This window comes from Prunus persica, chromosome G4, assembly GCF_000346465.2.
Source record: "Prunus persica cultivar Lovell chromosome G4, Prunus_persica_NCBIv2, whole genome shotgun sequence".
NCBI lineage: Eukaryota > Viridiplantae > Streptophyta > Magnoliopsida > Rosales > Rosaceae > Prunus > Prunus persica.
The window spans coordinates 8,411,486-8,438,242 of NC_034012.1; the positions used below are offsets into that span (position 1 = coordinate 8,411,486).

The 26,757-nt window shown below is 36.9% G+C and overlaps 4 protein-coding genes and 1 pseudogene across 5 annotated transcripts; 1 reads left to right on the plus strand and 4 right to left on the minus strand.

The window, feature by feature from the left end:
- Positions 5,933–12,775, plus strand: LOC18779399 (probable glutathione S-transferase parC). 2 transcript variants are annotated; one of them, XM_020561748.1, is made up of 3 exons: positions 5,933–6,307; positions 6,832–7,004; positions 12,399–12,757. In XM_020561748.1, the coding sequence occupies exons 1-3, from the start codon at positions 5,993–5,995 to the stop codon at positions 12,550–12,552; spliced, it is 642 nt and encodes a 213-aa protein (XP_020417337.1). In that variant the 5' UTR covers positions 5,933–5,992; the 3' UTR covers positions 12,553–12,757. The 2 variants fall into 2 exon arrangements, with proteins under 2 accessions (XP_020417337.1, XP_007212046.1); XM_007211984.2 differs by lacking the exons at positions 5,933–6,307; positions 6,832–7,004 and adding an exon at positions 11,327–11,702 and having other exon boundaries at positions 12,226–12,775.
- LOC18779958 (probable glutathione S-transferase) lies at positions 7,085–8,861 on the minus strand. The gene is made up of 2 exons (XM_007212587.2): positions 8,439–8,861; positions 7,085–7,902 (listed from the first exon to the last, which is right to left on the minus strand). Exons 1-2 carry the CDS (start codon positions 8,760–8,762, stop codon positions 7,558–7,560), a joined length of 669 nt encoding a protein of 222 aa, XP_007212649.2. The 5' UTR covers positions 8,763–8,861; the 3' UTR covers positions 7,085–7,557.
- On the minus strand, positions 12,798–14,473 carry LOC109948533 (annotated as a pseudogene).
- Positions 15,176–16,466, minus strand: LOC18778816 (probable glutathione S-transferase). Its single transcript, XM_020561747.1, has 2 exons — positions 15,980–16,466; positions 15,176–15,767 (listed from the first exon to the last, which is right to left on the minus strand). Exons 1-2 carry the CDS (start codon positions 16,292–16,294, stop codon positions 15,423–15,425), a joined length of 660 nt encoding a protein of 219 aa, XP_020417336.1. The 5' UTR covers positions 16,295–16,466; the 3' UTR covers positions 15,176–15,422.
- LOC18778913 (jmjC domain-containing protein 7) lies at positions 22,338–26,260 on the minus strand. Its single transcript, XM_007212837.2, has 5 exons — positions 25,913–26,260; positions 24,376–25,240; positions 23,996–24,066; positions 23,583–23,907; positions 22,338–22,745 (listed from the first exon to the last, which is right to left on the minus strand). Exons 2-4 carry the CDS (start codon positions 25,206–25,208, stop codon positions 23,783–23,785), a joined length of 1,029 nt encoding a protein of 342 aa, XP_007212899.1. The 5' UTR covers positions 25,209–25,240; positions 25,913–26,260; the 3' UTR covers positions 22,338–22,745; positions 23,583–23,782.

Sequence of the window (26,757 nt, forward strand, 5' to 3'; positions counted from 1 at the left end):
CTATTTAGGGAGTTGGAACATTGAGAACCCATATATCTGTCATGTTGCAGGCATGCCACAGATTAATACATACATGTCAATTAATTTCTGGGACTTTAACCCATATTATGGGACTTTAACCCATATAATTTGCTACGCATTAGGCGTGCATAATATCAATATTGACATGTCAAAGGATTGTCCATTTGGGACTTCAATCCACATCATTTGCTACGCAACAGGCGTGCATCATATTGATCACTGCTATACCCATGTTATGTTCTTATGGGACTTTTAATCTGTGCAGTGTATTATCAATGTATCCAACTTGCAATCTGTAAAATTTGCATTAATAATTCATGGATACATACAAGTCATTCTTTTGGAACGGACTTATCTCCCCATTTGGTTACCTTTCAAGATAAAATATCAAATAGATATATAAGCATAAAATAACACAAGTATTGCTTACATCCTTAGGTGGGAGAAACTTTTCTCAAGTATCATTCAAGCTCATATCAGCCCAGTAAATATAATGTAGCGCTTGATGATCTAGTTATATCCTGCAAGAGCAAAAATCACAACTCTTTTGCCTCTGTCAAAACAAATAACCCTCATAGTTAGGATTACTTCATGGATTCATTATTCAGATGTTCATTCTAAAGAAATAAAATCTCTTATGAACAGAGAGTTATAAAAAGAGAAAAAATGCAAAAATAATGTGATATTGATTGCAAGAGAAGGTAAGCAATTAGGGAAGGAAGCTGGTGGGAGCAGACAATAAGCTCTCATATCTCCTAGTCTAGAAGGACCTCAGGAGATTAGAGCATAAGGCCGCCTTTACAATTCCCTGATCTTGTAGAAACATGATCAGGGATAGTCTTGCTTCCTGAATGGATGATCAGAGATAGTCTTGCTTCTCAGGCATATTAAGTGCTTACTGATAAGAAAAACAAGTAGATATCGCATCACTAGGTATGGAGTAAACTGGATGTCTTCTGCAAAGAAAATTTCGTTAGTAACACATTTATACACAAATACAATGAATAGGTAGAACCGGTGAATTTCAAATTAACCATAGGAAAATTGCGAGATTCTCGGGATGCTGTTGAAAAAGTGCGAGATTCTCGGGATGCTTTTGAAAAAGTATCTCTGTGAAATCCGTAAAGCAAGATCGGCTTTGAAAATAATGCTTGAAAACGTCGAAAGTGCCGACAGGCATTATTAGAGGCCACGTGAAATTTTGGACTCTAGGAAAGAAAAAGATAATATGGGGATTCGAGAAGATATTGGGGTCCTGAAAAACAGTAGCCATATTACCTTCTATAGATATGGCCTTTGTAAAACTTGATTGGAGCAACTGCGTTTCAACTCAAATTTCTTCATTTTCTGAAACTTTAGTTTTCCTAAGACTTTCTTCGAAACCTTCTCAAAAATGGCTTCCTCTTCTTCCTGCCCAAATTATTTCAATTTAAATGATGCTCCAACAGCAAACAGTGACGCCAAAGTTTGGCGTCCATCCTTTGTATCCCAAAATCGTCATCTCACAGTTAATGATTCTGTGATGATGAATGATGCTACTGCTGTCATAGTAGCTAGGAATTTCATTACTCCAATGGATGAAATGCTGTTAACAGGGAGGTCTGAGGAAGAGGCTATTGATGACTCAATGGCTTTTAGCATTCAGAGTGCTGTTTCTGTTTCTAACATGGCTGATCGTTTGCGTGTTAGAGCAAACGAGGTTGAGAAGCTGACAACTGAAAATTCGTCTCTCCAAAGAATGCTTCATGAGTCTCAACAGGAGGTTGAGAAACTTAAAGGAGAGAATAATTCCTTGTTGAAACTGGTGAGTTCGTACTCAGTTGATACACTGAGAAGGCTAGACATGCTGCAGGTCTCCAATGAAAGAATTTTGGGAGACCACGAGAAGCTCATGGCTAAGCTTAAGAGGCGCCGTCCTCTTCCTTCAGAGGCTTCCAGAACATAATGTAATTTTATAGATTTTACAGGGCCTGCACCTTCATTGCAGGTGAAAAAAATCTATCTGTTGTATGTTTCTGTAATAATAATTGCGCACATTCTTAAACTTGCACCTGTGGTTTTTACGTCTTTTCAAAATGACGGTTTGGAACCTTGTGCCTTATAGGTTCAAATAACCACATTGTCTCTCCCAAATTGCATGGTAGCCCGGAACTTTTGGCCTGGGCACAAACTCAGAATTTATTTGCCCTTTTCAAATGGACATGAAATATGAATTGAGTAAAAGCCACGATAATATCGCAATATAGTAGTGAAGAGCATTAACTACTATATACCCACAACTTCAAGTTCAGGATCTCTCATATATTTGGATCCATGGGCTTCCGCCCCAGGTATAATAAAATATGTGGGGAGCCTCAATTCGTTATTTGAGGTTTATATTGATATTATCCATTTCGCGGTGTATTCTTAACAACCGGAATTCACAAAATATATTTCTTCCTTGAGGTGTCGATTATAACAGAATCGAACTTTATTAAATTCATCATCTTCTTATGCCAAAGAAATATGTAGTGTACCACAATTTGCAATAATACCTCAAGGGTTGTCCATTTAATTGTTGGAACTTCAGGTTCTCAATACTCTTAAATTTTGAACTTCAGGCCAAAGCCACATATTCTCATGGTATGGACATTTTTACAATTTTCTGTACATATTCCGGGACTTCAAGCCCTTACATAATTGTCATATTTTGAGGAACTTCTGGCATCTCATTTAATTTCTCATCCATGAGTTTAAGGAACTGCAGGTTCCCTTTTGTATATAGTGACGGTTTATCCAAAATGGTTAATATTTATGCATACGTCACTATTCATGTGAATAGTATTGTTCATTAAGTCATGAATACATATCTATTCATGTGTAAAGTACATCTGCTAGTACAGTTATCATCCATGGCCCATATTTATGCATACGTCACTATTCATGTGAATAGTACTGTTCATCAAGTCATGAATACATATCTATTCATGTGTACAGTACATCTGCCAGTACAGTTATCATCCATGTGTACGGCACTATGAACCAATACGGTACTATTACATCATTAAGGAACCCCAGGTCCTTATTCACATGTCAGGGATCAAGGACCTTTAAGTCCAATCACATGTTTACAAGTATAGTACCGGAGAGACTGCCAGCTCTCATATCAATATTATCATCAATGATCTTCAAGTCCTGATGTAATTGTATGATGAGGATCAAGGAACTTCTGGTCCTGATCTGCACACTGTAAAAACTCATCATACAGCACAATTAATCCATAAAATAAATTGCTGATAAATAAATTACTGGTATGGACGATAAACCCGCACCATACTTTAAATAAATTAAATAGCTTGCTGTATGGACGTTAATCCCGCACCATATCTTAAATAAAATTAAATGTGCGGTAAAGTAAACGTGCTTATATGGGCACTAATTCTGCTCCATACATTTAAATAAAAGCAAAGGCGTGGGCGATAAACCCGCACCACCCTTTTAAATAAATACTGTTGTATGGGTAATAAACCTACACCATATAGTAAATAAAAAAAATGTGGGAATAAAAACCACCACTTTGAACAAGATAAGGAAAGTGTTAGTATTAGTAACGGTCTCCCACTGATAATATGTTTAGTATTACCAAGGGTCCATTTTTGTTAATGGTTAGTAATAGAAAAGCAGATAAATATAGTATATTATATTACCATCAACTTTTCATATATAATATATATATATATATATTATACTGATATATTAGTGGAAAGCTAGATACGTTGGCTTTTCTTCTTTACATCAACATAATGGTTAGTATTATAAATAATAGTGCAGCACAAAAATTATACCTGAGAGCTTCTCGTGCTGATAACGTGTTATAAAATAACCTAGAATATGTGCGATAATTCAGAGCTGCACGTAAAGTAGATGAGACACAGCATTTAACGAGGTTCGGCTATGCCTACGTCCTCGGAGAGCAGCAGTAGTAACTTTTCCACTATGTAAAATAATAGGGCTACAAGTTTAGTGTTTACAATATATGTGGCTCACTGAATTTTCTCTCTAGGAGAATTTCTCTCTGCTCTCTCTTTCCTCTTTCTTCCTTCTCTTCCTTTCTCTTTTTTCTTCTCTTCTTCTTTCCGTTTCTCTTCTTATTTATAGGCTGAAATAATCACTATTCATCACTGTTCACCCGTGACAGACAAACTCTATCAAAGCCGCCAAATGAACAGTAATGAACAGTAATGAAAACTCTATCAAGCCGCCAAATGAATAGTAATGAACAGTAATGAATAGTTAGTGGGCTCCACATGTTTATTCTTTTATTCTTTTACAACAAATATAGACAAATTTTTCTTATAATAAGTGAATTAGTAAGACTCTACATAGCAATTTGACAAGTTGATTAGTGGAATATGTCCTAAACGGAAATAGTACCTCTTGACTTGACCCATCAAACATATGGCCTAAAAAATGGTAGAAGATATACTTGAACAGAAGAAGCCTATCATACACAAAAATTTCACACGTAAGTTGCAAAAGCGAAAGCAAGAAGTAGATGGAAAACTTTGATTGGAATTGGAAAAAACAACACCTTTGTGCCATGACAAAGGGCAAGTAAAGGCAAATACTATTCACGTGAATTGTGACTATCCTAGTAATTTTTTGATGCATTCCCATCCATTGTTAGATATGAGGAGAGGAATTTGTATGGATTTTGATGTGGGAAGCGAAGAACACGACTAGATATTTATAAATAAAAAAATTCTGATTTTTTTTATTTTTTATTTTTATTTTTTTGGTATATATCCTAAACGGAAATAGTTGTATACATATAGACCAGTTGACTTGACCCATCAAAAATATGGTAGAAGATATACTTGAACGCAGGAAGCCTATCATACACAAAATTTCCACATGTAGTGCAAGTTGCAAAAGCGAAAGCAAGAAGTAGGTGGAAAACTTTGATTGGAATTGGAAAACACAACACCTTTGTGTCATGACAAAGGGCAAATACTATTCATGTGAATAGTGACTGTCCTAGCAATTTTTTTATGTATTCCCATCCATTGTTAGATATGTGGAGAGGAATTTGTATGGATTTTGGTGTGGGAAGCGAAGAACATGGCTAGATATTTATAAAAAAAAAATTTCTGATTTTTTAAATTTTAATTTTAATTTTTTTGGTATATATCATAAACGGAAATAGTTGTATACAAATAGACCAGTGGACTTGACCCATCAAAAATATGGTCTCAAAATATGGTAGAAGATATACTTGAACAGAGGAAGCCTATCATACACAAAAATCCCACATGTAGTGCAACTCGCAAAAGCGAAAGCAAGAAATAGGTGGAAAACTTTTATTGGAATTAGAAAACATAATACCTTTATGCCATGACAAAAGGGCAAGTAAGGGCAAATACTATTCACGCGAATAGTGACTGTCCTAGCAATTTTTTGATGCATTCTCATTTATTGTCATGGCAACTCAAGGGTAACCACTATTTACATAAAATACGAGGAGAGGAATTTGTATGGATTTTGGTGTGTAAAGTGAAAAAAATGGCTAGGTATTTATAGAAATTTTTTTTCTGATTATTGTATTTTTAAAATTTTTTTTTTGGTATTTTAATTAACTGCTGATGTCAGCATGACGTGAACTTGCTTAGGCAAGCCTTGCCTTAGGCTTGCTCAATTTTCTGGACCCACTTCTTGCTTTGGCAATTTTTTCTTTGTGAGTGTTGTTTTTAGAGCCTAATAGAAGGGGAGGGGTGGAAGTGCTCTTAAGCAAAACCACATACAGCATGCAACGTGACGCCCCTTCCCAAATTCAGTCGCCAAGTACATTTTTTTAGCACATGCGAACAAATCAAAAAGTACATTTTTTTAGCACATGCAAACAAATCAAACACCTTTATATTTTTGCTTTCAGTCAAGCTAGACAGAGCTTGAAGAAGAAGAAGAAGAAGCTTGTTTTGTGTGTCAGTCAACAATGGCGGATGAGGTTGTTCTTTTGGACTTCTGTGCAAGCATGTTTGCGATGAGGGCGAGAGTGGCGCTGGCTGAGAAGGGTGTCAAGTATGAGAACAGAGAGGAGGACTTGAGGAATAAGAGTTCATTGCTTCTGCAGATGAACCCGGTTCACAAGATGATCCCGGTTCTCATCCACAACGGTAAACCGATCTGTGAGTCTCTGATCATTGTGCAGTATGTTGATGAGGTCTGGAGGGACAAAGCTCCTCTGCTTCCCTCGGATCCTTACCAGAGAGCTCGGTCAAGGTTCTGGGCGGACTTCATTGATAAGAAGGTAATTAGCTTGTCTAAGTTGTCTCTTGCCTTTTTTTATATATATAAAGCTGCTATATATACTGATTGCAATTCAACTACAGAAAAATTATAGAAAATTTTGAAAATTTGAAGTTTTCCCGGCTTAAAATTTACTTATATTAGACCAAATTGAAAGGATTTACATAAATGAGAAACTGTTTTGTCATGGGTTTTTCAATGGGTCACTCTGTTCCACACCAGACCTTGAAACTATGGTATGCTCAATTACAACATGATCTTGCTTGCTATCTGGGAAGATTGTATAAAAAAAATAAAACAAGTCCACTTCTTAAAAATATCTTATTAATTCTGTGTGTCTGGATAAATGAGTGGAATTTTTTTGAAAATAGAAACTGATTAGTGTTAGAGGAGCAACAAGCCTTCAACCTTGGCAAAAACAGAGTTTTAATTTCAAGTTTTGGAATGGGGACTAGAAAAAACAGTTTAATCCAATTGAATAATTTCTAGGAGTTCATTTTGATGTAATGTTTGCAAAAATTGCAGCTATACGTTGCTTCGAGGAAAATATGGGGCACAAAAGGAGAGGAACAAGAGGCAGGCAAGAAGGAATTCATTGAAGCCCTTAAGCAGTTGGAAGGAGAGCTTGGAGACAGGCCTTATTTTGAGGGTGAGAGCTTTGGGTTCTTGGACATTGCTCTTATCCCATTCTACAGCTGGTACTATGCATATGAGACTTTTGGAAGAGCGTGTCGAAATCTCTTGCAGACCCTAAAAAGGTGTATGAGTCTCTTGTTAATTGGGTATAGAACAGGCTGCTAGCCAGCCGCAGACTCTATCAACATGGTCACCATGTTAGCAAATCCTGCAATCATATGTTAGGCTGTTCTTCTGGATCTTTTTCCTTTCAGCTTTGTTTTTCCAGTCAATAATGATATTTGCCGTCGACAATAGTAATGCAGATACTTTGATGTGTTTGCCTATTGTTATGAATAAAGTGTTCATATGCAGAAAGGGTGTTTCTGAGTTGCATTTTTTTGGCTGCTTGTTGAGCTTTGTCATAACAAGTTCACAACAATTTGATAATTTGACTACAAAACGTATATGACCAGAGACACAACAAAGTGCCTCCACAAAGTAGAGGGGGCTTGGCAACTTGGCCAACTGCCCTTTTATTCTAATTTCAGAACAACCCTAAACAGAGGTTGAAACTTAAAAAACACAGAACAAGTACATGGATGATATCTTATTTATGCCCATGCTTTTTCCCATCTACTCCAATCCAAGTTTACTCCGAAGGCGCAGGGCGAATTCGTAGACCCTTTTCTGGTCAGGAAGAGACTTGGACACACTCTCCTTCTGCATGCACCTCTTTGCCCATGCAATAAACTTTGGGTGCTTTGCCTCCACACTGAAGTTTCCAATTTTCTCGCGCGCATAAAACCAGCTATAGGTAGGAATAAGTGCCACGTCCACGAATCCGAGATTCTCACCCCCAAAGTAAGGCTTGTCTCCAAGCTCTTCTTCTAACAACCTTATGCACTCAAGGAATTCCCTCTTTGCTGCTTCTTGTTCTTCTCCTTTGGTTCTCCATGTCCTCTTTGCACTCTCATATACCTGCGTTTCACACCTCAGGCGAACCATAAAAACTATGTATAATTGGATCAATTATATTTTAGACCTATGTAATGTATATATATAAAGTAAAAGATAGAGAATGGTGAAACATTCAAAATTAAAAGAAAATTCAGATACTAAATCTTATTTTTATGAAACACAACTACCCATTAATTATCTTTTTTAATTCTAAAATAAATTTATAAAAAAAAGCCTTTCGTAGGCTCGAAAGCGCGTGCAGAGAGGCTAATTATTTATAATGTCACAGTTATATAACTTGGCGTTTTTCGGTTAGAGTGGATTTTTACACATATTATCTTTCAATGAACAGTTCATATTGATTGTGTGGGGCACCCAATCGAGATGTTATTAACTTACTAACTAATTAGCACTTATTGTAACACTGAAAACACAAGCATTTATCCTATTTCCATTTAATTATCATTCTAATAATTTACACATCCTCAGTAATAGTTCCATGTATCACAAAAATCTTAAAGTTCTAACATATTCCAAACACAAATTAGTAATATTACCTTCTTGTCAACGAAGTCAGCCCAGAACATGGCTTGGGCTCTAAGGTAAGGATCAGAGGGCAAAAGAGGAGCCTTATCCTTCCAAACCTCGTCGATGTACTGAACCGCAATGAGAGACTCGGAGACCGGTTTGCCATTGTGAATGAGAACCGGGATCTTCTTGTGAACCGGGTTCATCTGCAGCAAGAGTGAGCTCTTGTTGGTCAAGTAGTCCTCTTCCCTGGACTCGTACTGAATACCCTTCTCTGCCAGAGCGATTCTCACCCTCATCCCATAAGGGCTGGCCCAGTAGTTCAACAACACCACCTTTTCCGCCATTGACATATTTGAATTGCTTGATACAAAGTTACAGGGGTTACAAATATAATGATTGAAATAGTAAAAGCTTTTTATTCTCCTTGATGACAACTGGGGACCTCTGATCCCATATATATATACAACAATGGTGACTGCAGGATATTATTTCCTCCACAAATTAAAGAGGCCCTAAAGCACTTGCAGAGGCCCATTGACTTCAAATTTTAAAAAAATTTAAAACAAGTTGACTAAGCCCAAAACAGAACAAGCCTATTTATTATGTCCTTAATATTTTCTATTTTATTGAATATAGACAAATTTTTCTTATAATAAGTGAATTAGTAAGACTCTACATAGCAATTTGACAAGTTGCTAGTGGAATATGTCCTAAACGGAAATAGTTGTCTACAAATAGACCTCTTGACTTGACCCATCAAACATATGGCCTAAAATATGGTAGAAGATATACCTGAACAGAAGAAGCCTATCATACACAAAAATTCCACACGTAGCACAAGTTGCAAAAGCGAAAGCAAGAAGTAGATGGAAAACTATGATTGGAATTGGAAAAAACAACACCTTTGTGTCATGACAAAGGACAAATAAGGGCACATACTATTCATGTGAATAGCGACTGTCCTAGCAATTTTTTCTATCATACACAAAAATTCCACACCTAGCACAAGTTGCAAAAGCGAAAGTAAGAAGTAGATGGAAAACTATGATTGGAATTGGAAAAAACAACACCTTTGTATCATGACAAAGGACAAATAAGGGCACATACTATTCATGTGAATAGCGACTGTCCTAGCAATTTTTTCTATCATACACAAAAATTCCACACGTAGAGCGAAAGCAAGAAGTAGGTGGAAAACTCTGATTGGAATTGGAAAACACAACACATTTGTGTCATGACAAAGGGCAAGTAAGGGTAAATACTATTAATGTGAATAGTGACTGTCCTATCAATTTTTTCTATCATACACAAAAATTCCACACGTAGTGCAAGTTGCAAAAGCGAAAGCAAGAAGTAGGTGGAAAACTTTGATTGGAATTGGAAAACACAACACCTTTGTGCCATGACAAAGGGCAAGTAAGGGCAAATACTATTCACATGAATAGTGACTGTCCTAGCAATTTTTTTATGCATTCCCATCCATTGTTAGATATGATGAGAGGAATTTGTATGGATTTTGGTGTGGGAAGCGAAGAACATGGCTAGATATTTATAGGAAAAAAATTCAGATTTTTTTATTTTATTTTATATTTTTTCGGTATATATCCTAAACGGAAATAGTTGTATACAAATAGAACAGTTGACTTGACCCATAAAAAAATATGGTCTCAAAATATGGTAGAAGATATACACAAAAATTCCACATGTAAAAGCGAAAGCAAAGTAGGTGGAAAACTTTGATTGGAATTGGAAAACACAACACCTTTATGCGATGACAAAGGGCAAGTAAGGGCAAATACTATTCATGTGAATAGTGACTGTCCTAGCAATTTTTTGATGTATTCCCATCTATTGTTATGGCAACCCAGGGTAACCACTATTTACATAAAATACGGGGAGAGTAATTTGTATGGATTTTGGTAAGTGAAGTGAAGAACATGACTAGGTATTTATAGAAAAAAATTTTCTTTTATTTTTTTGGTATTTAAATTGATTGCTGACGTCAGCATGACGTCACTTGCTTAAGCAAGTCTTGCCTTAGGCTTGCTCAGCTTCGTGGGCCCACTTTTTGCTATGGCAATTTGTCCTCTATGGGTGTTGTTTTTAAAGCCTAGTAGAAGGGGAGGGGGTGGAAGTGCTCTTAAGCAAAACCACATACAGCATGCCACGTGACGCCCCTTCCCAAATTCAGTCGCCAAGTACATTTTTTTAGCAGATGCAAACAAATCAAACACCTTTAGAGCACTTCCAGCATTTTGCCCCTTGCCATCAGCTACTATTCAAGTGAATAGTGGCTGCCCTCGCAAAAAACAATGTGTGTTTCCAGCAGTTGCCCTTTGCCATGGCAAATATTATTCATTTTTTTGTTTTTTTCACAACTTTTTTTACCTAAACAATTAATTTGGATAATATTTTCGAATAAGATTTTTGGGTTCCTACGTGTCAATACTATTTATATCGGATAAGATTTTCAGTTTCAAAACTCATATCAAGTATTAATTGGTATTTATAGAAAGAAAAAAAAATTCAGCAATTTTTTGGTTTTTTTATTTTTAAAATTGATTTTTTTTTTCATTTTTTTATTGCACAAAAATTGGTTGTCGTTGGATTGGAGGAAAAAATCTTATCGGAGAGCCCAGAGTGCGACACGTGGAAGAGAGCCATTGGCCGCACTGTAGCGGCGCATTCAAATTTTTTTTAACGTTGTTGCACGCGCCAACATTAAAAAAAATATGAACGCCAGGGCTGACGTCAGTGGAAAACTCGGGCCAACGCTCGGACAAGCCTTGCCCTTAGACCAGCCCAGTTTGCTGGATCCCACCTTGCGCCCGGGCCTTGTATTGTTGCTGGGAACAGGTTTTTGGGCCAACCCCCTCCCCTTGGTCCCCTTGCTGGAAATGCTCTTATATATTTGCTTTCAGTCAAGCTAGACAGAGCTTGAAGAAGAAGAAGCTTGTTTTGTGTATCAGTCAACAATGGGGGATGAGGTTGTTCTTTTGGACTTCTGTGCAAGCATGTTTGCGATGAGGGCGAGAGTGGCGCTGGCTGAGAAGGGTGTCAAGTATGAGAACAGAGAGGAGGACTTGAGGAACAAGAGTTCATTGCTTCTGCAGATGAACCCGGTTCACAAGATGATCCCGGTTCTCATCCACAACGGTAAACCGATCTGTGAGTCTCTGATCATTGTGCAGTATGTTGATGAGGTCTGGAGGGACAAAGCTCCTCTGCTTCCCTCTGATCCTTACCAGAGAGCTCGGTCAAGGTTCTGGGCTGACTTCATTGATAAGAAGGTAATTAGCTTGTCTAAGTTGTCTCTTGCCTTTTGTTCTATATATAAAGCTGCTATATATACTGATTGCAATTCAACTCCAGAAAAATTATAGAAAATTTTGAAAATTTGAAGTTTTCCCAGGTTAAAATTTACTTATATTAGACCAAATTGAAAGGATTTACATAAATGAGAAACTGTTTTGTCGTGGGTTTTTCAATGGGTCACTCTGTTCCACACCAGACCTTGAAACTATGGTATGCTCAATTACAACATGATCTTGCTTGCTATCTGGGAAGATTGTATAAAAAAATAAAATAAGTCCACTTCTTAAAAATATCTTATTAATTCTGTGTGTCTGGATAAATGAGTGGAATTTTTTTGAAAATAGAAACTGATTAGTGTTAGAGGAGCAACAAGCCTTCAACCTTGGCAAAAACAGAGTTTTAATTTCAAGTTTTGGAATGGGGACTAGAAAAAACAGTTTAATCCAATTGAATAATTTCTAGGAGTTCATTTTGATGTAATGTTTGCAAAAATTGCAGCTATACGTTGCTTCGAGGAAAATATGGGGCACAAAAGGAGAGGAACAAGAGGCAGGCAAGAAGGAATTCATTGAAGCCCTTAAGCAGTTGGAAGGAGAGCTTGGAGACAGGCCTTATTTTGAGGGTGAGAGCTTTGGGTTCTTGGACATTGCTCTTATCCCATTCTACAGCTGGTTCTATGCATATGAGACTTTTGGAAACTTCAGCACAGAGGCAGAGTGCCCCAAGCTGATTGAATGGGCCAAGAGGTGCATGCAGCGGGAGAGCGTGTCGAAATCTCTTGCAGACCCTAAAAAGGTGTATGAGTCTCTTGTTAATTGGGTATAGAACAGGCTGCTAGCCAGCCGCAGACTCTATCAACATGGTCACCATGTTAGCAAATCCTGCAATCATATGTTAGGCTGTTCTTCTGGATCTTTTTCCTTTCAGCTTTGTTTTTCCAGTCAATAATGATATTTGCCGTCGACAATAGTAATGCAGACACTTTGATGTGTTTGCCTATTGTTATGAATAAAGTGTTCATATGCAGAAAGGGTGTTTCTGAGTTGCATTTTTTTGGCTGCTTGTTGAGCTTTGTCATAACAAGTTCACAACAATTTGATAATTTGACTACAAAACGTATATGACCAGAGACACAACAAAGTGCCTCCACAAAGTAGAGGGGGCTTGGCAACTTGGCCAACTGCCCTTTTATTCTAATTTCAGAACAACCCTAAACAGAGGTTGAAACTTAAAAAACACAGAACAAGTACATGGATGATATCTTATTTATGCCCATGCTTTTTCCCATCTACTCCATTCCAAGTTTACTCTGAAGGCGCAGGGCGAATTCGTAGACCCTTTTCTGCTCAGGAAGAGACTTGGACACTCTCCTTCTGCATGCACCTCTTTGCCCATGCAATAAACTTTGGGTGCTTTGCCTCCACACTGAAGTTTCCAAATTTCTCGCGCACATAAAACCAGCTATAGGTAGGAATAAGTGCCACTTCTACGAATCCGAGGTTCTCACTCCCAAAGTAAGGCTCGTCTCCAAGCTTTTCTTCTAACAACCTTATGCACTCAAGGAATTCCCTCTTTGCTGCTTCCTGTTCTTCTCCTTTGGTTCTCGATGTCTTCTTTCCACTCTCATATACCTTCATTTCACACCTCAGCGCTGGTCATGAGATTCCAGAGGCCCGAGGCGAACCATAAAAATGGGGCCCTCAACCCTCCATGTATTGACGTTCACACGAAATTTTTTCCGGTTAGTACAGAAAAAATAAAAATAAAAATCATTACATTGGATTCAAAGACTAAAGTTAGGTTTTGGTGTGATGAAGGAAACACGAGTCTGAGTCAAGATCTTAGTCAGCAATCTGTTACTTAAGTCTAATCTGTCCAAGTGGCAGGTTTTGTTGGAACAGGTACATGATTAGTTCAGCTAATTCTCTTGTAAATGTAAGCTATAAAAAGTGTAATTCTTACTGTATCATTAATGAGAATTGACTATTAAGATTTTTCTATATGGTGTTGCACGTGCAATGTGTCAAGATTTGAATCAAACTTAAAAGAAATATAATTCTTTGCGACAACAATCTGGATTATCAACATCAAAAGGCAATAGAAGGATTCTCAACAACTTATAAACCATTGGATCAATTATATTTTAGACCTATGTAATTATTTATAATGTCACAGTCATATAACTTGGCGTTTTTCAATTGGAGTGATTTTTCACACATATTATCTTTCAATCAACAGCTAAAGAATGGACAATTCAGATTGTGGGATATATTGTGTGGGGCACTGAATCGAGGTGTTAGAATATTAACTTACTAACTAATTAGCGCTTATTGTTGTTGAGAATGTTTGTCTCATATTAAAAAGTTAAAGGACCTAGTCTGGGTTTATAAGGATTTGGGCTACTCCCCTAATTGCTAATTGGTTTTGGGATGGAACATATTCCAGAACATGGCTTGGGCAGCTGGGCTCTAAGGTAAGGATCAGAGGGCAATAGAGGAGCCTTATACTTCCAAACCTCGTCAATGTATTGAACCGCAATGAGAGACTCGGAGACCGGTTTGCCATTGTGAATGAGAACCGGGATCTTCTTGTGAAAGGGGTTCATCTGCAGCAAGAGTGAGCTCTTGTTGGTCAACTAGTCCTCTTCCCTGGACTCGTACTGAATGCCCTTCTCAGCCAGAAAGATTCTCACTCTCATCCCATAAGGACTGGCCCTGTAGTCCAACAACACCACCTCATCCGCCATTGACATATTTGAATTGCTTGATTTTACAGGGGTTACAAATATAATGATTGAAATAGTAAAAGATTTTATTCTCCTTGATGACAACTGGGGACCTCTGATCCCATATATATACAAAAATGGTGACTGTAGGATAAGGACTGAGGACACAACGTGTAACTCATTTTTGTTAAATCCTGTTAATACTTAATACTAATTAATCTGCAGTATGTCCATCACCTTGCAACCGAATTGATCCTACTCAATCCTGTTTAGACTAGATAATCTTTCCCCGACCACTTTCTGTAATCTAGAGTAGTTTAAACTGCCACATTCTTACAAAAGCTAAATCAAATTCAGAATTAATTGAAGTACATGAATTTTTGCTTACCATAACTTGTAACACATTTTTGCTTAAACGTTTTACGCGTTCTCTTTTTCATAAAACTGATACAAGGAGAGGATGAATTGAAGCGAATGCTCTTAACTGGCTGAGCTACAATGCAGAGAGAATCAATAAGCTATTTTCCTCCAAGAACCTAACACGTCACCATGTTAAGGATGTGGAGGAAGTAAGTGAATCAGTCATAGCTTCTTGAGCCTGCACAGGACATATCATAAATGTAGCCCCAGGGATTGGGTGAGGCAGATTGATGGCAATGGCCAAGCAGCTGCATGAGCAGTGTTTGCAGCAAGTGAATAAGAAATTTCTAGAAGCAAACTAGCTCACTGAATAAGAAATTTGATCATGTAAAATTTCCTTACTACAACAAGAAGTCAACAACAATATGATAATTTGACTACAAAAGCAATTGACAAAGAAACATAAGACCAGAGAAAGGAACGACAAAGTGCCTCATACTGTAGAGGGCTTGGTCAAGTGCCCTTTTATTCTAATCTTAAAGAAACGAAAACAAGTTCAAACTTGAAAGACAGAACAAGCACACGATCTAACAAACTTGCTTCCTCCCATTTACTCTATTCCAAGTTTTTTCCTCATTTCCAAAACGAAGTCATAGACCTTTTGCTGGTCAGGAATAGACTTGGACACGCTCTCCTTCTCCAGGCACCTCTTAGCCCATGCAATAAACTTTGGGTGCTCTGCCTCCACACTGAAGTTGCCAAACTTCTCATAGACAGACAACCAGGTATAAAAAGGAATGAGCGCCACGTCCACGAATCCGAAAGTCTTACCCCCAAAGTAAGGCTTGTCTCCAAGCTCACCTTCTAGCACACTAATGCACTCAAGGAACTCCTTCTTTGCTGCATCCTGTTCTTCTCCTTTAGTTGTCCACACCTTCCTCCCAATCTCATACATCTGCATTTCACATCACCAGAATTGCAGAAAGCTTAAAGGGTTAATAGGATTGTCAAAATCAAAACCAGATAAACTAATTTCAAACTTTCTTCTGGTTTTGCATTAATCCCATCTTTTCAATTGTTTCAATCCCACGACCCAAAACAAAAAACAAAAAATTGTTTCACTTCCAACACATTCCAAATGCAAATCAGTATATTAGAAAAAGTTACCTTCTTGTCAACGTAGTCAGCCCAGAACCTGGCTTGGGCTCGGAGGTGAGGATCAGAAGGCAGCAGAGGAGCCTTATCCTTCCAAACCTCATCAATGTACTGAACCGCAATGAGGGACTCAGAGACCGCTTTGCCATTGTGAATGAGCACCGGGATCTTCTTGTGAACCGGGTTCGACTGGAGCAAGAGTGGGCTCTTGTTCCTCAAGTCCTCGTCTTTGTACTCATACTGAACGCCCTTCTCAGCCAGAGCAATTCTCAGCCTCATCCCAAAAGGGCTGGGCCAGAAATCCAACAAAACCACCTGATCCGCCATTAAAGATTGAAGCTTTTGAATTGGTTGATGAAAAGTTTTTTAGAGGGTTACAAAACTTCAGCTTAGATATGAAGCTGTGGCTGTGGTGTTAGAGTGAGTCTCAGTTCGAGTATTTATGGACAAAAAATCTAGGCAGAAGAAATAGTCAAACGACCAGAAATGGAGACTCCTAGGCACGGCAGGGCAGATAGAGATATTCTATTTCTCTTCCTTTTTATACTTGGTACTTATTCTAGATTCTTCCAATCAGATGGCATTATGTCACGGCTTCCGATATCAAAATCTTGAATTTCTTTTTTTATTTTTAATTGATGTTGATTATTTTATATGGTTTTAAAAACTTTAGGTGGAATGCAGATATTTCCACTGTAAACCAAAGTTTTCCCATTATCGTTCTCTCGTCTCACCCGACCCGAGGGAGGGAGGGAGGGGAGGGAGTGGGTCAATCAATTAGTATATTCTAAGGAGAACTTTTATTGTAGTATTGTTCTCAAATACTCTCTATATTGATATTTTCACTATTGTTGAATATAGTCTTAGAGGTCGTTTGAGAGTGATTTTAGAAAGATCAGAATCACTTATTAAGAGAAACACCTCATATATGCTTCTTTAGATAATCACTTAAAATATAACATAATTATTATCGATATTGTCGATTGCTATAGTTTTGAGTTATTTAAATTTTCATCAAATGGTGAATGGAAATACCCTCACTCATAATATATACCTAATCAATTTTAGATAGACCAACTTGAACACATAACACAAAAGCTAGAGACACCAAAAATAGATTAAAACATACTAACAAATAATTTGTTAAATAGTTCTCAGACTTTCAGTATTAAAAGTTTAGTTTATTTCATTTTATTTTATTTTATTTAAAGAAATTTACGTCCTAAAGAGGTCTTGGTAGTTAAAATTTAAGGCCTCTTAGCTCAATAATATAGTCTTAACCTAACATAAATAAAGTATCAATATTCTCTCAATATTGTCAATTAGCTACACTAATAGTCATGTTTAAGAGCTTTAAAATAAATAAATATATCATATGCTGCTGCATCAAAATGTTGGAGATATAGAGAGAAGATTAACTTATGGTTTAGGTGGGTTTAAAGAGGAGGGCGAATGGAGAGTAAGATACTTTTCTAATAAGTTATTTTAGTCATTTTACATAAGAGTAAATTTTGTCATTGATAGCATCGCTCAAAAAATATATATATATATATATATAATCAATTTTAAATAGACGAACTTGAACACGGAACACGAAAGCTCGAGACAAGAAAAATAGATTAAAACATACTTTTTTTAATTGACTTTTAGGCAGAAATGATACATGAATTCTAGAGTTGTTGAATTTAGTCACCAAATCTATTTCACAAATAATGTGTTCGCAGGCAATACTTTGAATTGAATGGTTTAAATAAGACCGGGGCCAAATAAATCAAAAATTTAAAGCAGTCAACGACAGAAATGGACAAAAATTATATTTTTCTTTCTTTTTGTATGTATTCCAGATTCTTCCAATCAGATAGCATGATGTCACTGCTTTCGATATCAAATTTTGAATTTCTTTTTCCTTTTTCTAAGGTTCGAGACCAGGAAAATAAATTAAATGTATACTTTTTAGACAAAAACATTTATGAAACAAATATTTTTGAGAGAAATCCAAAATAGAAAAATGAAAGAAACTAGAGAGATTGAGAGAACGAGAGAAAAAAAAGGTATTTGAGGGATGTGGGACGGGCCAAATGGCCGGTACTTGAGCTCAGCACATTGGCGGGCTTGGGTCGGTACTTGAGCTCATCTGCATCGAAAAGAACCGTCTTAAAAATTCCGAGTCTCTATATTTAGAATTTACGCATTTTTTTACATTTCGCTTAATCTTAGTCGTTGTAATAATCTAATGACTTATAACATGACACATCAACTACTATCACTCTAAAACTCCAATTTTACCCTTCCAATAAAATTAAAAAATGGAAAACTTGAAACTTAAAAATGAAAAAAAAAAATTAAATTAAATGAAAAAACAGGAGAAACCAAACCCAGCACAAACTTCCCCATGGATGATCCACTACCCCGGCCTCCTCCCACCACTGCATTGGTCACTGATGGCCTTTTATTCTCCATCAACACATCTCTGTAGAAACCATACCCAAAAGATTCTCACTGTAGAACAACCCAATTGACATACCCAAAAACACATAATATAACCAAATTGACACCCAACTCAGAAAGGAATTAAAATCTAGAAACAATTTTGACTAGAAAAAGTTTCCAAGGATCCAATTCATTAGCCAATTCATGAAGAAATCAAAACCCCAAATCAGAATATTGAAGCTAAAGTATACGCTAGATTCCCATAGAAAACCTAAATCAAAAGCTACCTCATGGATTAATGAGATCAAACAAAGCCACAATAACCAAATAACAATCCAATGGTAATCGGCTAGTTTTCACAATACCCACAACTTCTCTCTCTTTTTGAAGTTCTCCCGAGTGTAGAGCTCTCAAGTTTTAAGTGGCTAAAATTCATTTCATCAAGGCTGAATTTGACTTTTGGTCCCTATAGTTTGGCACTTCAATCACTTTTGATCATGTAGTTTCAATTCCGTCAATTTCGCCTTTGTAGTTTCGTATTTGTAGCAATTCAAGGACATGTTAATTCTTGTCAATTTCTTTAACAATGCAAGGGGCAATTTCATCAATCCAAAACCCTTGAGCATAAAAGCTTGTTTGAAATTCTTCACATTTCATATTAGGGCTCAAAATTCAACTACTAATCCCAATTTTTGAAGAACCCTAAACCCAAATAACCAATCTCAAGTCCTAATATGAAATTATGAGAGTTTCAGACGAGCTTTATGCTCAAGGATTTTGGGTTGACGAAATTGCCCTCTGTATCGTCAAAGAATTGACAAGAATACTAATTTGTCCTTGAATTGCTATAAATATGAAACTACAGGGTCAAAATTGACGAAATTGAAACTATATAGTCAAAAATGGTTGAAGTGCCAAACTACAGGAACTAAAAGTGACTTTTAGCCTTTGATCAATGAGATGCAGTTAAAATCAATTTGTGTATCAGAAACAAAGAAAGAAAAAAAATCAGTTTGTGCGACCCACGAGATTTTTCCTTCAAAGTCTAAAGATTGGGGAAGCCATGACCCCATCGATGGCAAAGCTAGTCTAGGAGCACATCAAAGTTGGCTGATCGGTGGAGTGGCAATGCGACTACGCCATACTAGGATGGGGTGAATTATGTTTCTTCATTTTTTTCTTAATTTTATTAGAAGGGTAAAATTGAACTTTTGGAGTGTTAAAATTAAACTTAAATTAACGGTAGTTGAAGTGTCATGTTATATGTCGATAGATTATTACAATGACTAGGATTAAGCAAAATGTGAGAAAATGCATAAACTCTAAATGCAGAGGCTCGGGATCCCCCGTACTAATTATGTGGTGTACGTCGAGTGAGATTTGAACTCCAGATATCTTTCAATATGAAAAAGAAGAATAACGCTGGTTCATGAAAAAGGAGGCTTTCCCATGTTTGGTAAGTACAAGCATAGGAAATCGTTGCATTGCACATAGAAAAGTAGGGGGGAAAGTGAAGCTCTCCTCCCTCTTTAGGTTTTGTTTTCCTCCTCATGGAAAAGTTTGGGAAAATGAGCCAACATTAAATACACATTTTTCATGACCATATTATCCCTATTAACAATTTAGTATTACAATATAACATTAAATGTATTCTTTTTTTATTTGATTTTATATGAGTATAATTGAAAATTAAACAAACTTTATTTTACATTTCTACGTAAACCAAACATGTGAAAGAAAATAAAGTAGTATTACTAAACATGAGAAAAGAATCTCTATTTCTCATCCCTTTAAAAATGACCTGAGAAGTCATTAACCAAAGGGAGACTTCGGAAAAACCCAAAGGAGAGAGAAATTTTTTAAAAGAAGTTAAAATAGACAAAATTGCCCTCATTTATTTTTGGATTTCTTAAGGAATCCATGTCTTTGATTTGAAAGTCGAGAGATTTTTCTGTCTTTTTTGAAAAAACTTTGGCTTTTTCTAAAAGTGAAAGTATTTTTATGGCTAAAACCTAAATTTACACTTAACCAAATGGAACCTATAGGCTATAGTTGATAAAAAGCTACATAAGTTGGGACTTGTGTCTTCTGCTAGATGCCGTGCTGATGCAGCTAGGATTTCCAACCACACTCCACGGTCCCTCTAAAACACTCCTCTCATCATTTCATACTGATCCACTTTTTCTTAAAAAGTCTATTTTGGAATTTTCTTTTGGACCTTTTAAAAAAAAAAAAAACTGGAGTTGGTGCAAAAGGATATATGATTCTCTAGCTAGTTAGCTAGTTTGGTAGTTCTTGCAGCAACTGTTTCTTTGCTGCTTCCTGTTCTTCTCCTTTGGTAGTCCACATATCTTCCACCCGATCGCACACATATGCATTTTCCATGCCATCAACATAAGCAGAAAAGAAGAAATTAATGTGTGACAAGTTGACAACATGTCGGCATGTCCAAGTATATAATTTTGTTGGACTGTAACAACATGACGATTGATATGTCACGTGGTGTTACCGTCACACACAATAATTTATCATGTCGGTTTGGTGTTATCGTCACACACAATAATTTATCTTTATTTTTATATAAGTAAGACTTTGACATGTATACACGTGGTTATACTCTCAAAATCTCTTTTGAATAGTTGGTTACAAATTAATTTTCATATAAAATTGCACTCTAGGACCATGGGTTGTGAACTCCCCTGCTCAAAGCCAGAGTTGGGATTTCACAGTTTGCATTCCTAAAGCAATTTCACCATTTTATGTACTGAAATTGAGAAGAAAACTTGGCTCTCCTTATGCATGAGGGATCGTTGTTATATTGTCAGAGAAGTAGATTGGTAACCCTATCACATGCGATGGCATCTTGTTCGGCCACATGCATATGCATCCTTTTGAAGGGGAAATAACAGTGAACAATTTTTAATGGAAAACTACATGTACCCAAAAAGTTGGCATCCGTCTGCTGCTTGATGCCGTGCTCATGCAGGTACAATTTCCAGTCACACACGGCCCCCCAACTGGTCCTTCCCTATCCTAAACAAACCTTACATTTTCGTACTGATCTTCTTTTTTGTCATCAACTCGATTTGTTCTTTTCTCCTTTTCTAACTTTTCGGTTGTAATTATTAATGCAAAAGGATATGCTTTTTGAATGCAAGGGAGCCACACTGTCTTAATTAGCCGACCGAATTCACGTCTGTGGTTTTTAACAGCGCTCACTTTTTAAGATATGATAAGAACATTTGGAATATTAATGGTGGGAAAAGACATTGAATGTCTTTATATCTAGGCATCAACGTTTCATTAAAGTATATGCCTAAATGCATGACAATAGATATACGTAGGCAAGTTCACATGCATGCCGACCATACGAAAGCTACAGCAAATTCCAATCCGAGAAAGCCCTATATAAATCTACAGAATGGTGTTCATTATCGTACAGTGTCAAGCTCTGCATCTTCTTCTTCCAATCTTCCATGCTTTTCTGCTCAAGGTTCTTTTTCTCTAGCTTCCCAATTTTCACTTTTTCTAGCAATGGAAGGAATGGTTAAGTTCCAAACAGAGAGAGTGAATACAGAAGTTGCTGTATCACAGTTCATCTCAGTGAGAATGAGCAAACGCCCATTGACAAAAATGTTGGATACAATTATGGAGGAAGAATATGATTTTGGGGTTGATCAAACCTTGCGGTCCCCAATCTACAAATCATCTTCCTGCCATCTCACCCAGGATTACAGAGCTGGTCAATCTTGCTAAGCAGCTCGCAACCACCATTTTCATAATTTTCGCCGAGATTTAGAAGAATAAAGAGCCTTGAAATTTAAGTCATTGCTCATTTTCAGGGAGGAACAACTGTTCACCTACTGCATTATGTTGTTTTGCATTTTTCACTGTTTCTCATGGAAATTTTTTTTAGCTTCCGAGGAGAGGATATTGTGACTGCTGTAATTTTTTGTTTCATTGAATAAAGCAAAATAAAGAGCCATTAGTTTAAATCTAATGGCTCTACAGCCAAAATAGCTCAACATTAGGAAGGAGCAACAGAATCAATAGCACACGACATCCTGCAAATAAAAAATACTATACAATGTACCAGCAAATCACCGAAACTACTTTGCACTTGGTCAAGATGTTTCACAGTTATCATAGAGCCTGCACTATGCACGAACAATTGAACAATGTCTGAGAGCTGAAACAGTCCTTTCTTTCACTAGTGTCTAAACTTTTAGTCCACCCCGAGCTCCCCTTGTGGTGACAACAGGCAGCAGTTCAACATCAGACTCCCTCTCGGGGGTAGTTGAGCATATCTCACAACTGATCCCCTAATAAAACAGTTCCTCACCGAAAGCTGCAAAAATAATCACTTCGTATTGTCAATATGCACAAGCTGTTTATTAAGCATGACATGGCCCGACATCTCCAGAACACAACCAATAGATATAAGATCAACAATGGACTAACAAAACAAACACCATAGTATGAGAACAAAAGGTTATATGAAACCAAGAAAATCAGAGTCGAAGTCATGAAACTTAATGACCCATGTTTTTAGAAAAATTACACCCCCACCCCAAAAGAAACTATAAACACTGAAATTTGATCCAATGTCAATGATTGATTAACTAATCCACAAACTAACAGTGAGAAGTCAATCTCCATCAATAAGAGTTAAATAGATGATCCTTCCATCATTAGATTTCTAGATTGCTCACCAATGATTAATCAACTGGTGAAACTATATTCATGGTAAGTATACGTTTAAAAGCCAAGGACATATTAAACTGACTCACATGTAACTTAAATAATAATTAGCATTTGATCTGAAAAACTTTAATACAAACATAAATAAAGAGTAATAGATGCAAAATCACTCATAAACCCTAAAGTATATCATAACATCCTAATTACAAACACATTTCGTTTTGAACGTCAACACAAATAATCTTGCATAGCTGACGTTAATATAGAAGTTCCCAGCATAATCTCAGGCAAATAAATGTCAAAATTTATCATATGCGGGTGATCTTCATGGGTTAATCTACAGAAAGTAATAAAGGGGTGCCCAATCTAACCGTAAAATAAAAATAAAAATTAAAACAAATCTTATGACTTGTCTCTTTTAAAATAATTGGATGAATGCAGTAGCAACAGGTTCCATTGACTGATATTTATTTAATTTCCCTACCTCAAGGATGTTGCATTGTTTTCTTTCAGAGATTTTCTTTGGTTTCCCAGTCTGAGAAGTCCTCAAATGATGAATCTGATACCCAGATTAATGATAGGGTGATCCTTCTAATATTCATCCCTTAAGAGTGATCCTTCACTGCTCCCTACTAAATGTGATATAGATCAACCAGCAACCAATTCATCCCTTAGAGTACATGCCTATGCATCAGAATCTGAATCCTCATGCATTGTCACGGGTAGTGTTGGAGTTTTAATTGATAGGCAATGAATTGATTGCAAGAAGTTGAAGTAAGCATACTTGATATCAAACTGCATATCATACCCTGCCATACATAATGGAACCTCAGTATCTAACCATATACAAAGCTGAAAATAAAAAGTGAGAAAAGTATTAAGTTCTTGATCCCTTACAGTAGTTCACAGCAATAGTGCGTCCTCTGCTATCTGGACTTTGTCTAACGTGATGAAACCACATACTTGGCCTGCATTAATTCTAACATATCAAGATTTGAAAAATAATGTGTAGCTTAAGCATAAAGTTCCATATCATAGAAGTGTCAAAGTAACAAAAACAATATGCGCATCTTGATCTGTCAATTCTTTTCATATTTCATATGTTGTTTACCAATCCAAAGCAAACATCCTTAGTCTGTGGAAAGGGCCAGGTATCAATGGAAGCAATTAGGATTCCCATATTTGTAACAAAATTGGAAGTGGCTGAAGTCTATTGAGATTTAGAAACCCGAAAAGTCAAAAGAATAAAGAACAGGAAAAGGAAGGCAGAAATTTACAAGTATAGAATATCTCCAGGGTTGAGAGTACAGCGAAAAGGCTTAGGACCGTCAAAATACAAAGGAAAGTTGGAGAGCTGCTTATCTCTATCCTCAGGAGAAGGGTAAGGATCGACACTGCACCATGGCACGTATCTATCTGGCTTCTCAAGTTCCAGTTTGAACTCTCCGGTGTCATGAGAATATGAATATTGGGCAGCTGGGTACATGCGGATGTACATACGATGCACATCAGTGGGAGGAAGGAGCAGGAAATGCTTCTGGCCCGTCACCACAGCGTAGAGATTTTCATAGTGGTCCTTATGAAATGATGTTGTCGACAGATGGTTGCCAATCCACATGTTGACTGCATCAGGGAGGCAGCCAAGGGCCTCACTGGCCCATGGGATATGGGGGTCGCAATCTGCAGCTAAAGCAGAATACTCCGACAGAAAGCAGTTGTTCTGCTGCTGCGCATAGGCCACCAGTTTCGATGGGGACTCATTGTTGGTAATGAGGTTGAGAGCTTCAGGAAAGGGCATGCGCTGCACATGAGCGGAGGAGAAGCAGAGGGAACCATCCAAGGGGACGAGGGCATCGGCTTGGCCATGTGGGGTGAGGTGAAGGGAGACGTCCGCAGAGGAGAGAGCTCCAGTGAGGTAAGAATCATGGGTCCAGGAGGAGAGAGCTGGCCAATGGAGGGTGGCATTGGATATGATGCAGGGCTTGTTTTGGCAAACAAAGTCTCTCAGGAATTGGAGTGGGGTGGGTGGGCATTCCAAATGATCCACTCTGTCCGAATCCCCTAGACTTAGCTCCCTAACTTCTTTCCACAATGTTTCTATTTCCTCCATACTACTAGTCCGGTTGTCTTTGCTCCTAGTGTCTGGAATCAGGGGCAAGGCAGGATTAAAATATGAAATGAGCAAATCTCCAAAACTAGCATATTCTTTCTATCATCATTGACTAAATTTGGTCTGAACAAATTACTAAGGAGAACATTTTCAGACTTTCAGTTCTCTTGATGCCACAAGAATAACACCCAGATAATGTTTTTTCAGACAGCATATATTTAGTTCTCTCACAGCTAGAAATAAATAATAATAAAATTTTCAGATTTTCAGTATTACAGCTACAAGCCTACAACACAACCAAATAACTGCTACTAGAAAACACCAGCAACAAAATCTGTCTTATAACAAGCGCAAAGCAGCAACACAAACCAACAGCTTTTACAGCAACCTACGCGAAAATTAACTGAAAAATCATTCCCTCCTATAACTGCAACACAACCAAGATAATTTCTATAAACTAACCAGAAACTCAAGCAGATAATTGTACAAAATTTATCTCAACACAACTAGATAATTCTCATTCAGTCTTAAAGCTTCTTAATAAAAGAAAACCGAACCAGCTAGTCAGCAATGCAGCAAAGACCACAACAGAACAACTCAACAAAAAGCTTACATGGGAAGTACACCCTAAACCCTAAACAAGAAGCTACAAATTAATCCTAAACCTAAACCCAAAAAAAAAAAGGTTAAAAATTGAAGAATACCTTCTAGTCCTCTTTGGTGGGAATTTCCGAAACTGCAAGAGTGAGTGACAGAATGACTGACTGAGGTGAGGCTTGAGAGTGAGACCGTCTGAAGAACAAGAAGAACCGAAACGACGGAGGGGAAATGAGGCGGCGGTTTGGGTTCAGTAAAATGGGCCGGGCTAGTGTCCGCTTCGAGGGTGAAGAAATGGGCTCAGCTGGCGAATATGTGAACATATGTTCATGACAACATCATGAGAACAATAAATGGCTGGTGCTGGCTGTTGTGCACCTGGTGTTCCACAGTTGATGAGTTGCTGTGTTTTTTTGTTCAAAAAGGAGCACAACACAACCCCATAAAGCCCAACACATTCCTTAGGCACCCTAAACAAAATCTTCCATTATATGGTTATACTATTTATTTAAAAATTAAAAAATTAAAAAGGACTTTCTATTGGCATTAGTTTATATTTTTTAAATATTAATTTGCTAGTTTCGATATATATTTTATCAATTTAAGTTTTAAAATATATATTAGTTTTATTCAATAGTATGCAAAAATATGTATAATACGTGAATTTTGTTTGTATTATTGAAAACTTTGTAAGAAATCAAGTGTATTAAACATGAAAAATATGTACGAATATGTACAATACAAGTATTAAACGTGAAAATACTAAATTCTTTATACAGATAATAACTCTGAAAAAATAAAAATTCAAAAAGAGACAATAACGACTCAGATAATGGCTTAATAGTAATTGATAATGCTCTAAACTATCAATAAACAAAAAATCTGGGAAATTTTTTTTTTTAAAAAAAGACCATAGTATCTATGTAAAGAATATAGCCAAAAAAAAAAAAAC

Coding starts and splice junctions, on each gene's coding strand:
- LOC18778913 (XM_007212837.2), bottom strand. CDS start 25,208: ATGGAGGAAATAGAAACATTGTGGAAAGAAGTTAGGGAGCTAAGTCTA. Junction 24,067..24,375: donor CCTGGAGATATTCTATACTT/GTAAATTTCTGC, acceptor GAATTAATGCAG/GCCAAGTATGTGGTTTCATC. Junction 23,908..23,995: donor CACTATTGCTGTGAACTACT/GTAAGGGATCAA, acceptor TATGTATGGCAG/GGTATGATATGCAGTTTGAT.
- LOC18779958 (XM_007212587.2), bottom strand. CDS start 8,762: ATGTCAATGGCGGAAAAGGTGGTGTTGTTGAACTACTGGGCCAGCCCT. Junction 7,903..8,438: donor CTGACTTCGTTGACAAGAAG/GTAATATTACTA, acceptor TGTGAAACGCAG/GTATATGAGAGTGCAAAGAG.
- LOC18778816 (XM_020561747.1), bottom strand. CDS start 16,294: ATGGCGGATCAGGTGGTTTTGTTGGATTTCTGGCCCAGCCCTTTTGGG. Junction 15,768..15,979: donor CTGACTACGTTGACAAGAAG/GTAACTTTTTCT, acceptor TGTGAAATGCAG/ATGTATGAGATTGGGAGGAA.
- LOC18779399 (XM_020561748.1), top strand. CDS start 5,993: ATGGCGGATGAGGTTGTTCTTTTGGACTTCTGTGCAAGCATGTTTGCG. Junction 6,308..6,831: donor CGGACTTCATTGATAAGAAG/GTAATTAGCTTG, acceptor CAAAAATTGCAG/CTATACGTTGCTTCGAGGAA. Junction 7,005..12,398: donor CTTATCCCATTCTACAGCTG/GTACTATGCATA, acceptor ATTCTACAGCTG/GTTCTATGCATATGAGACTT.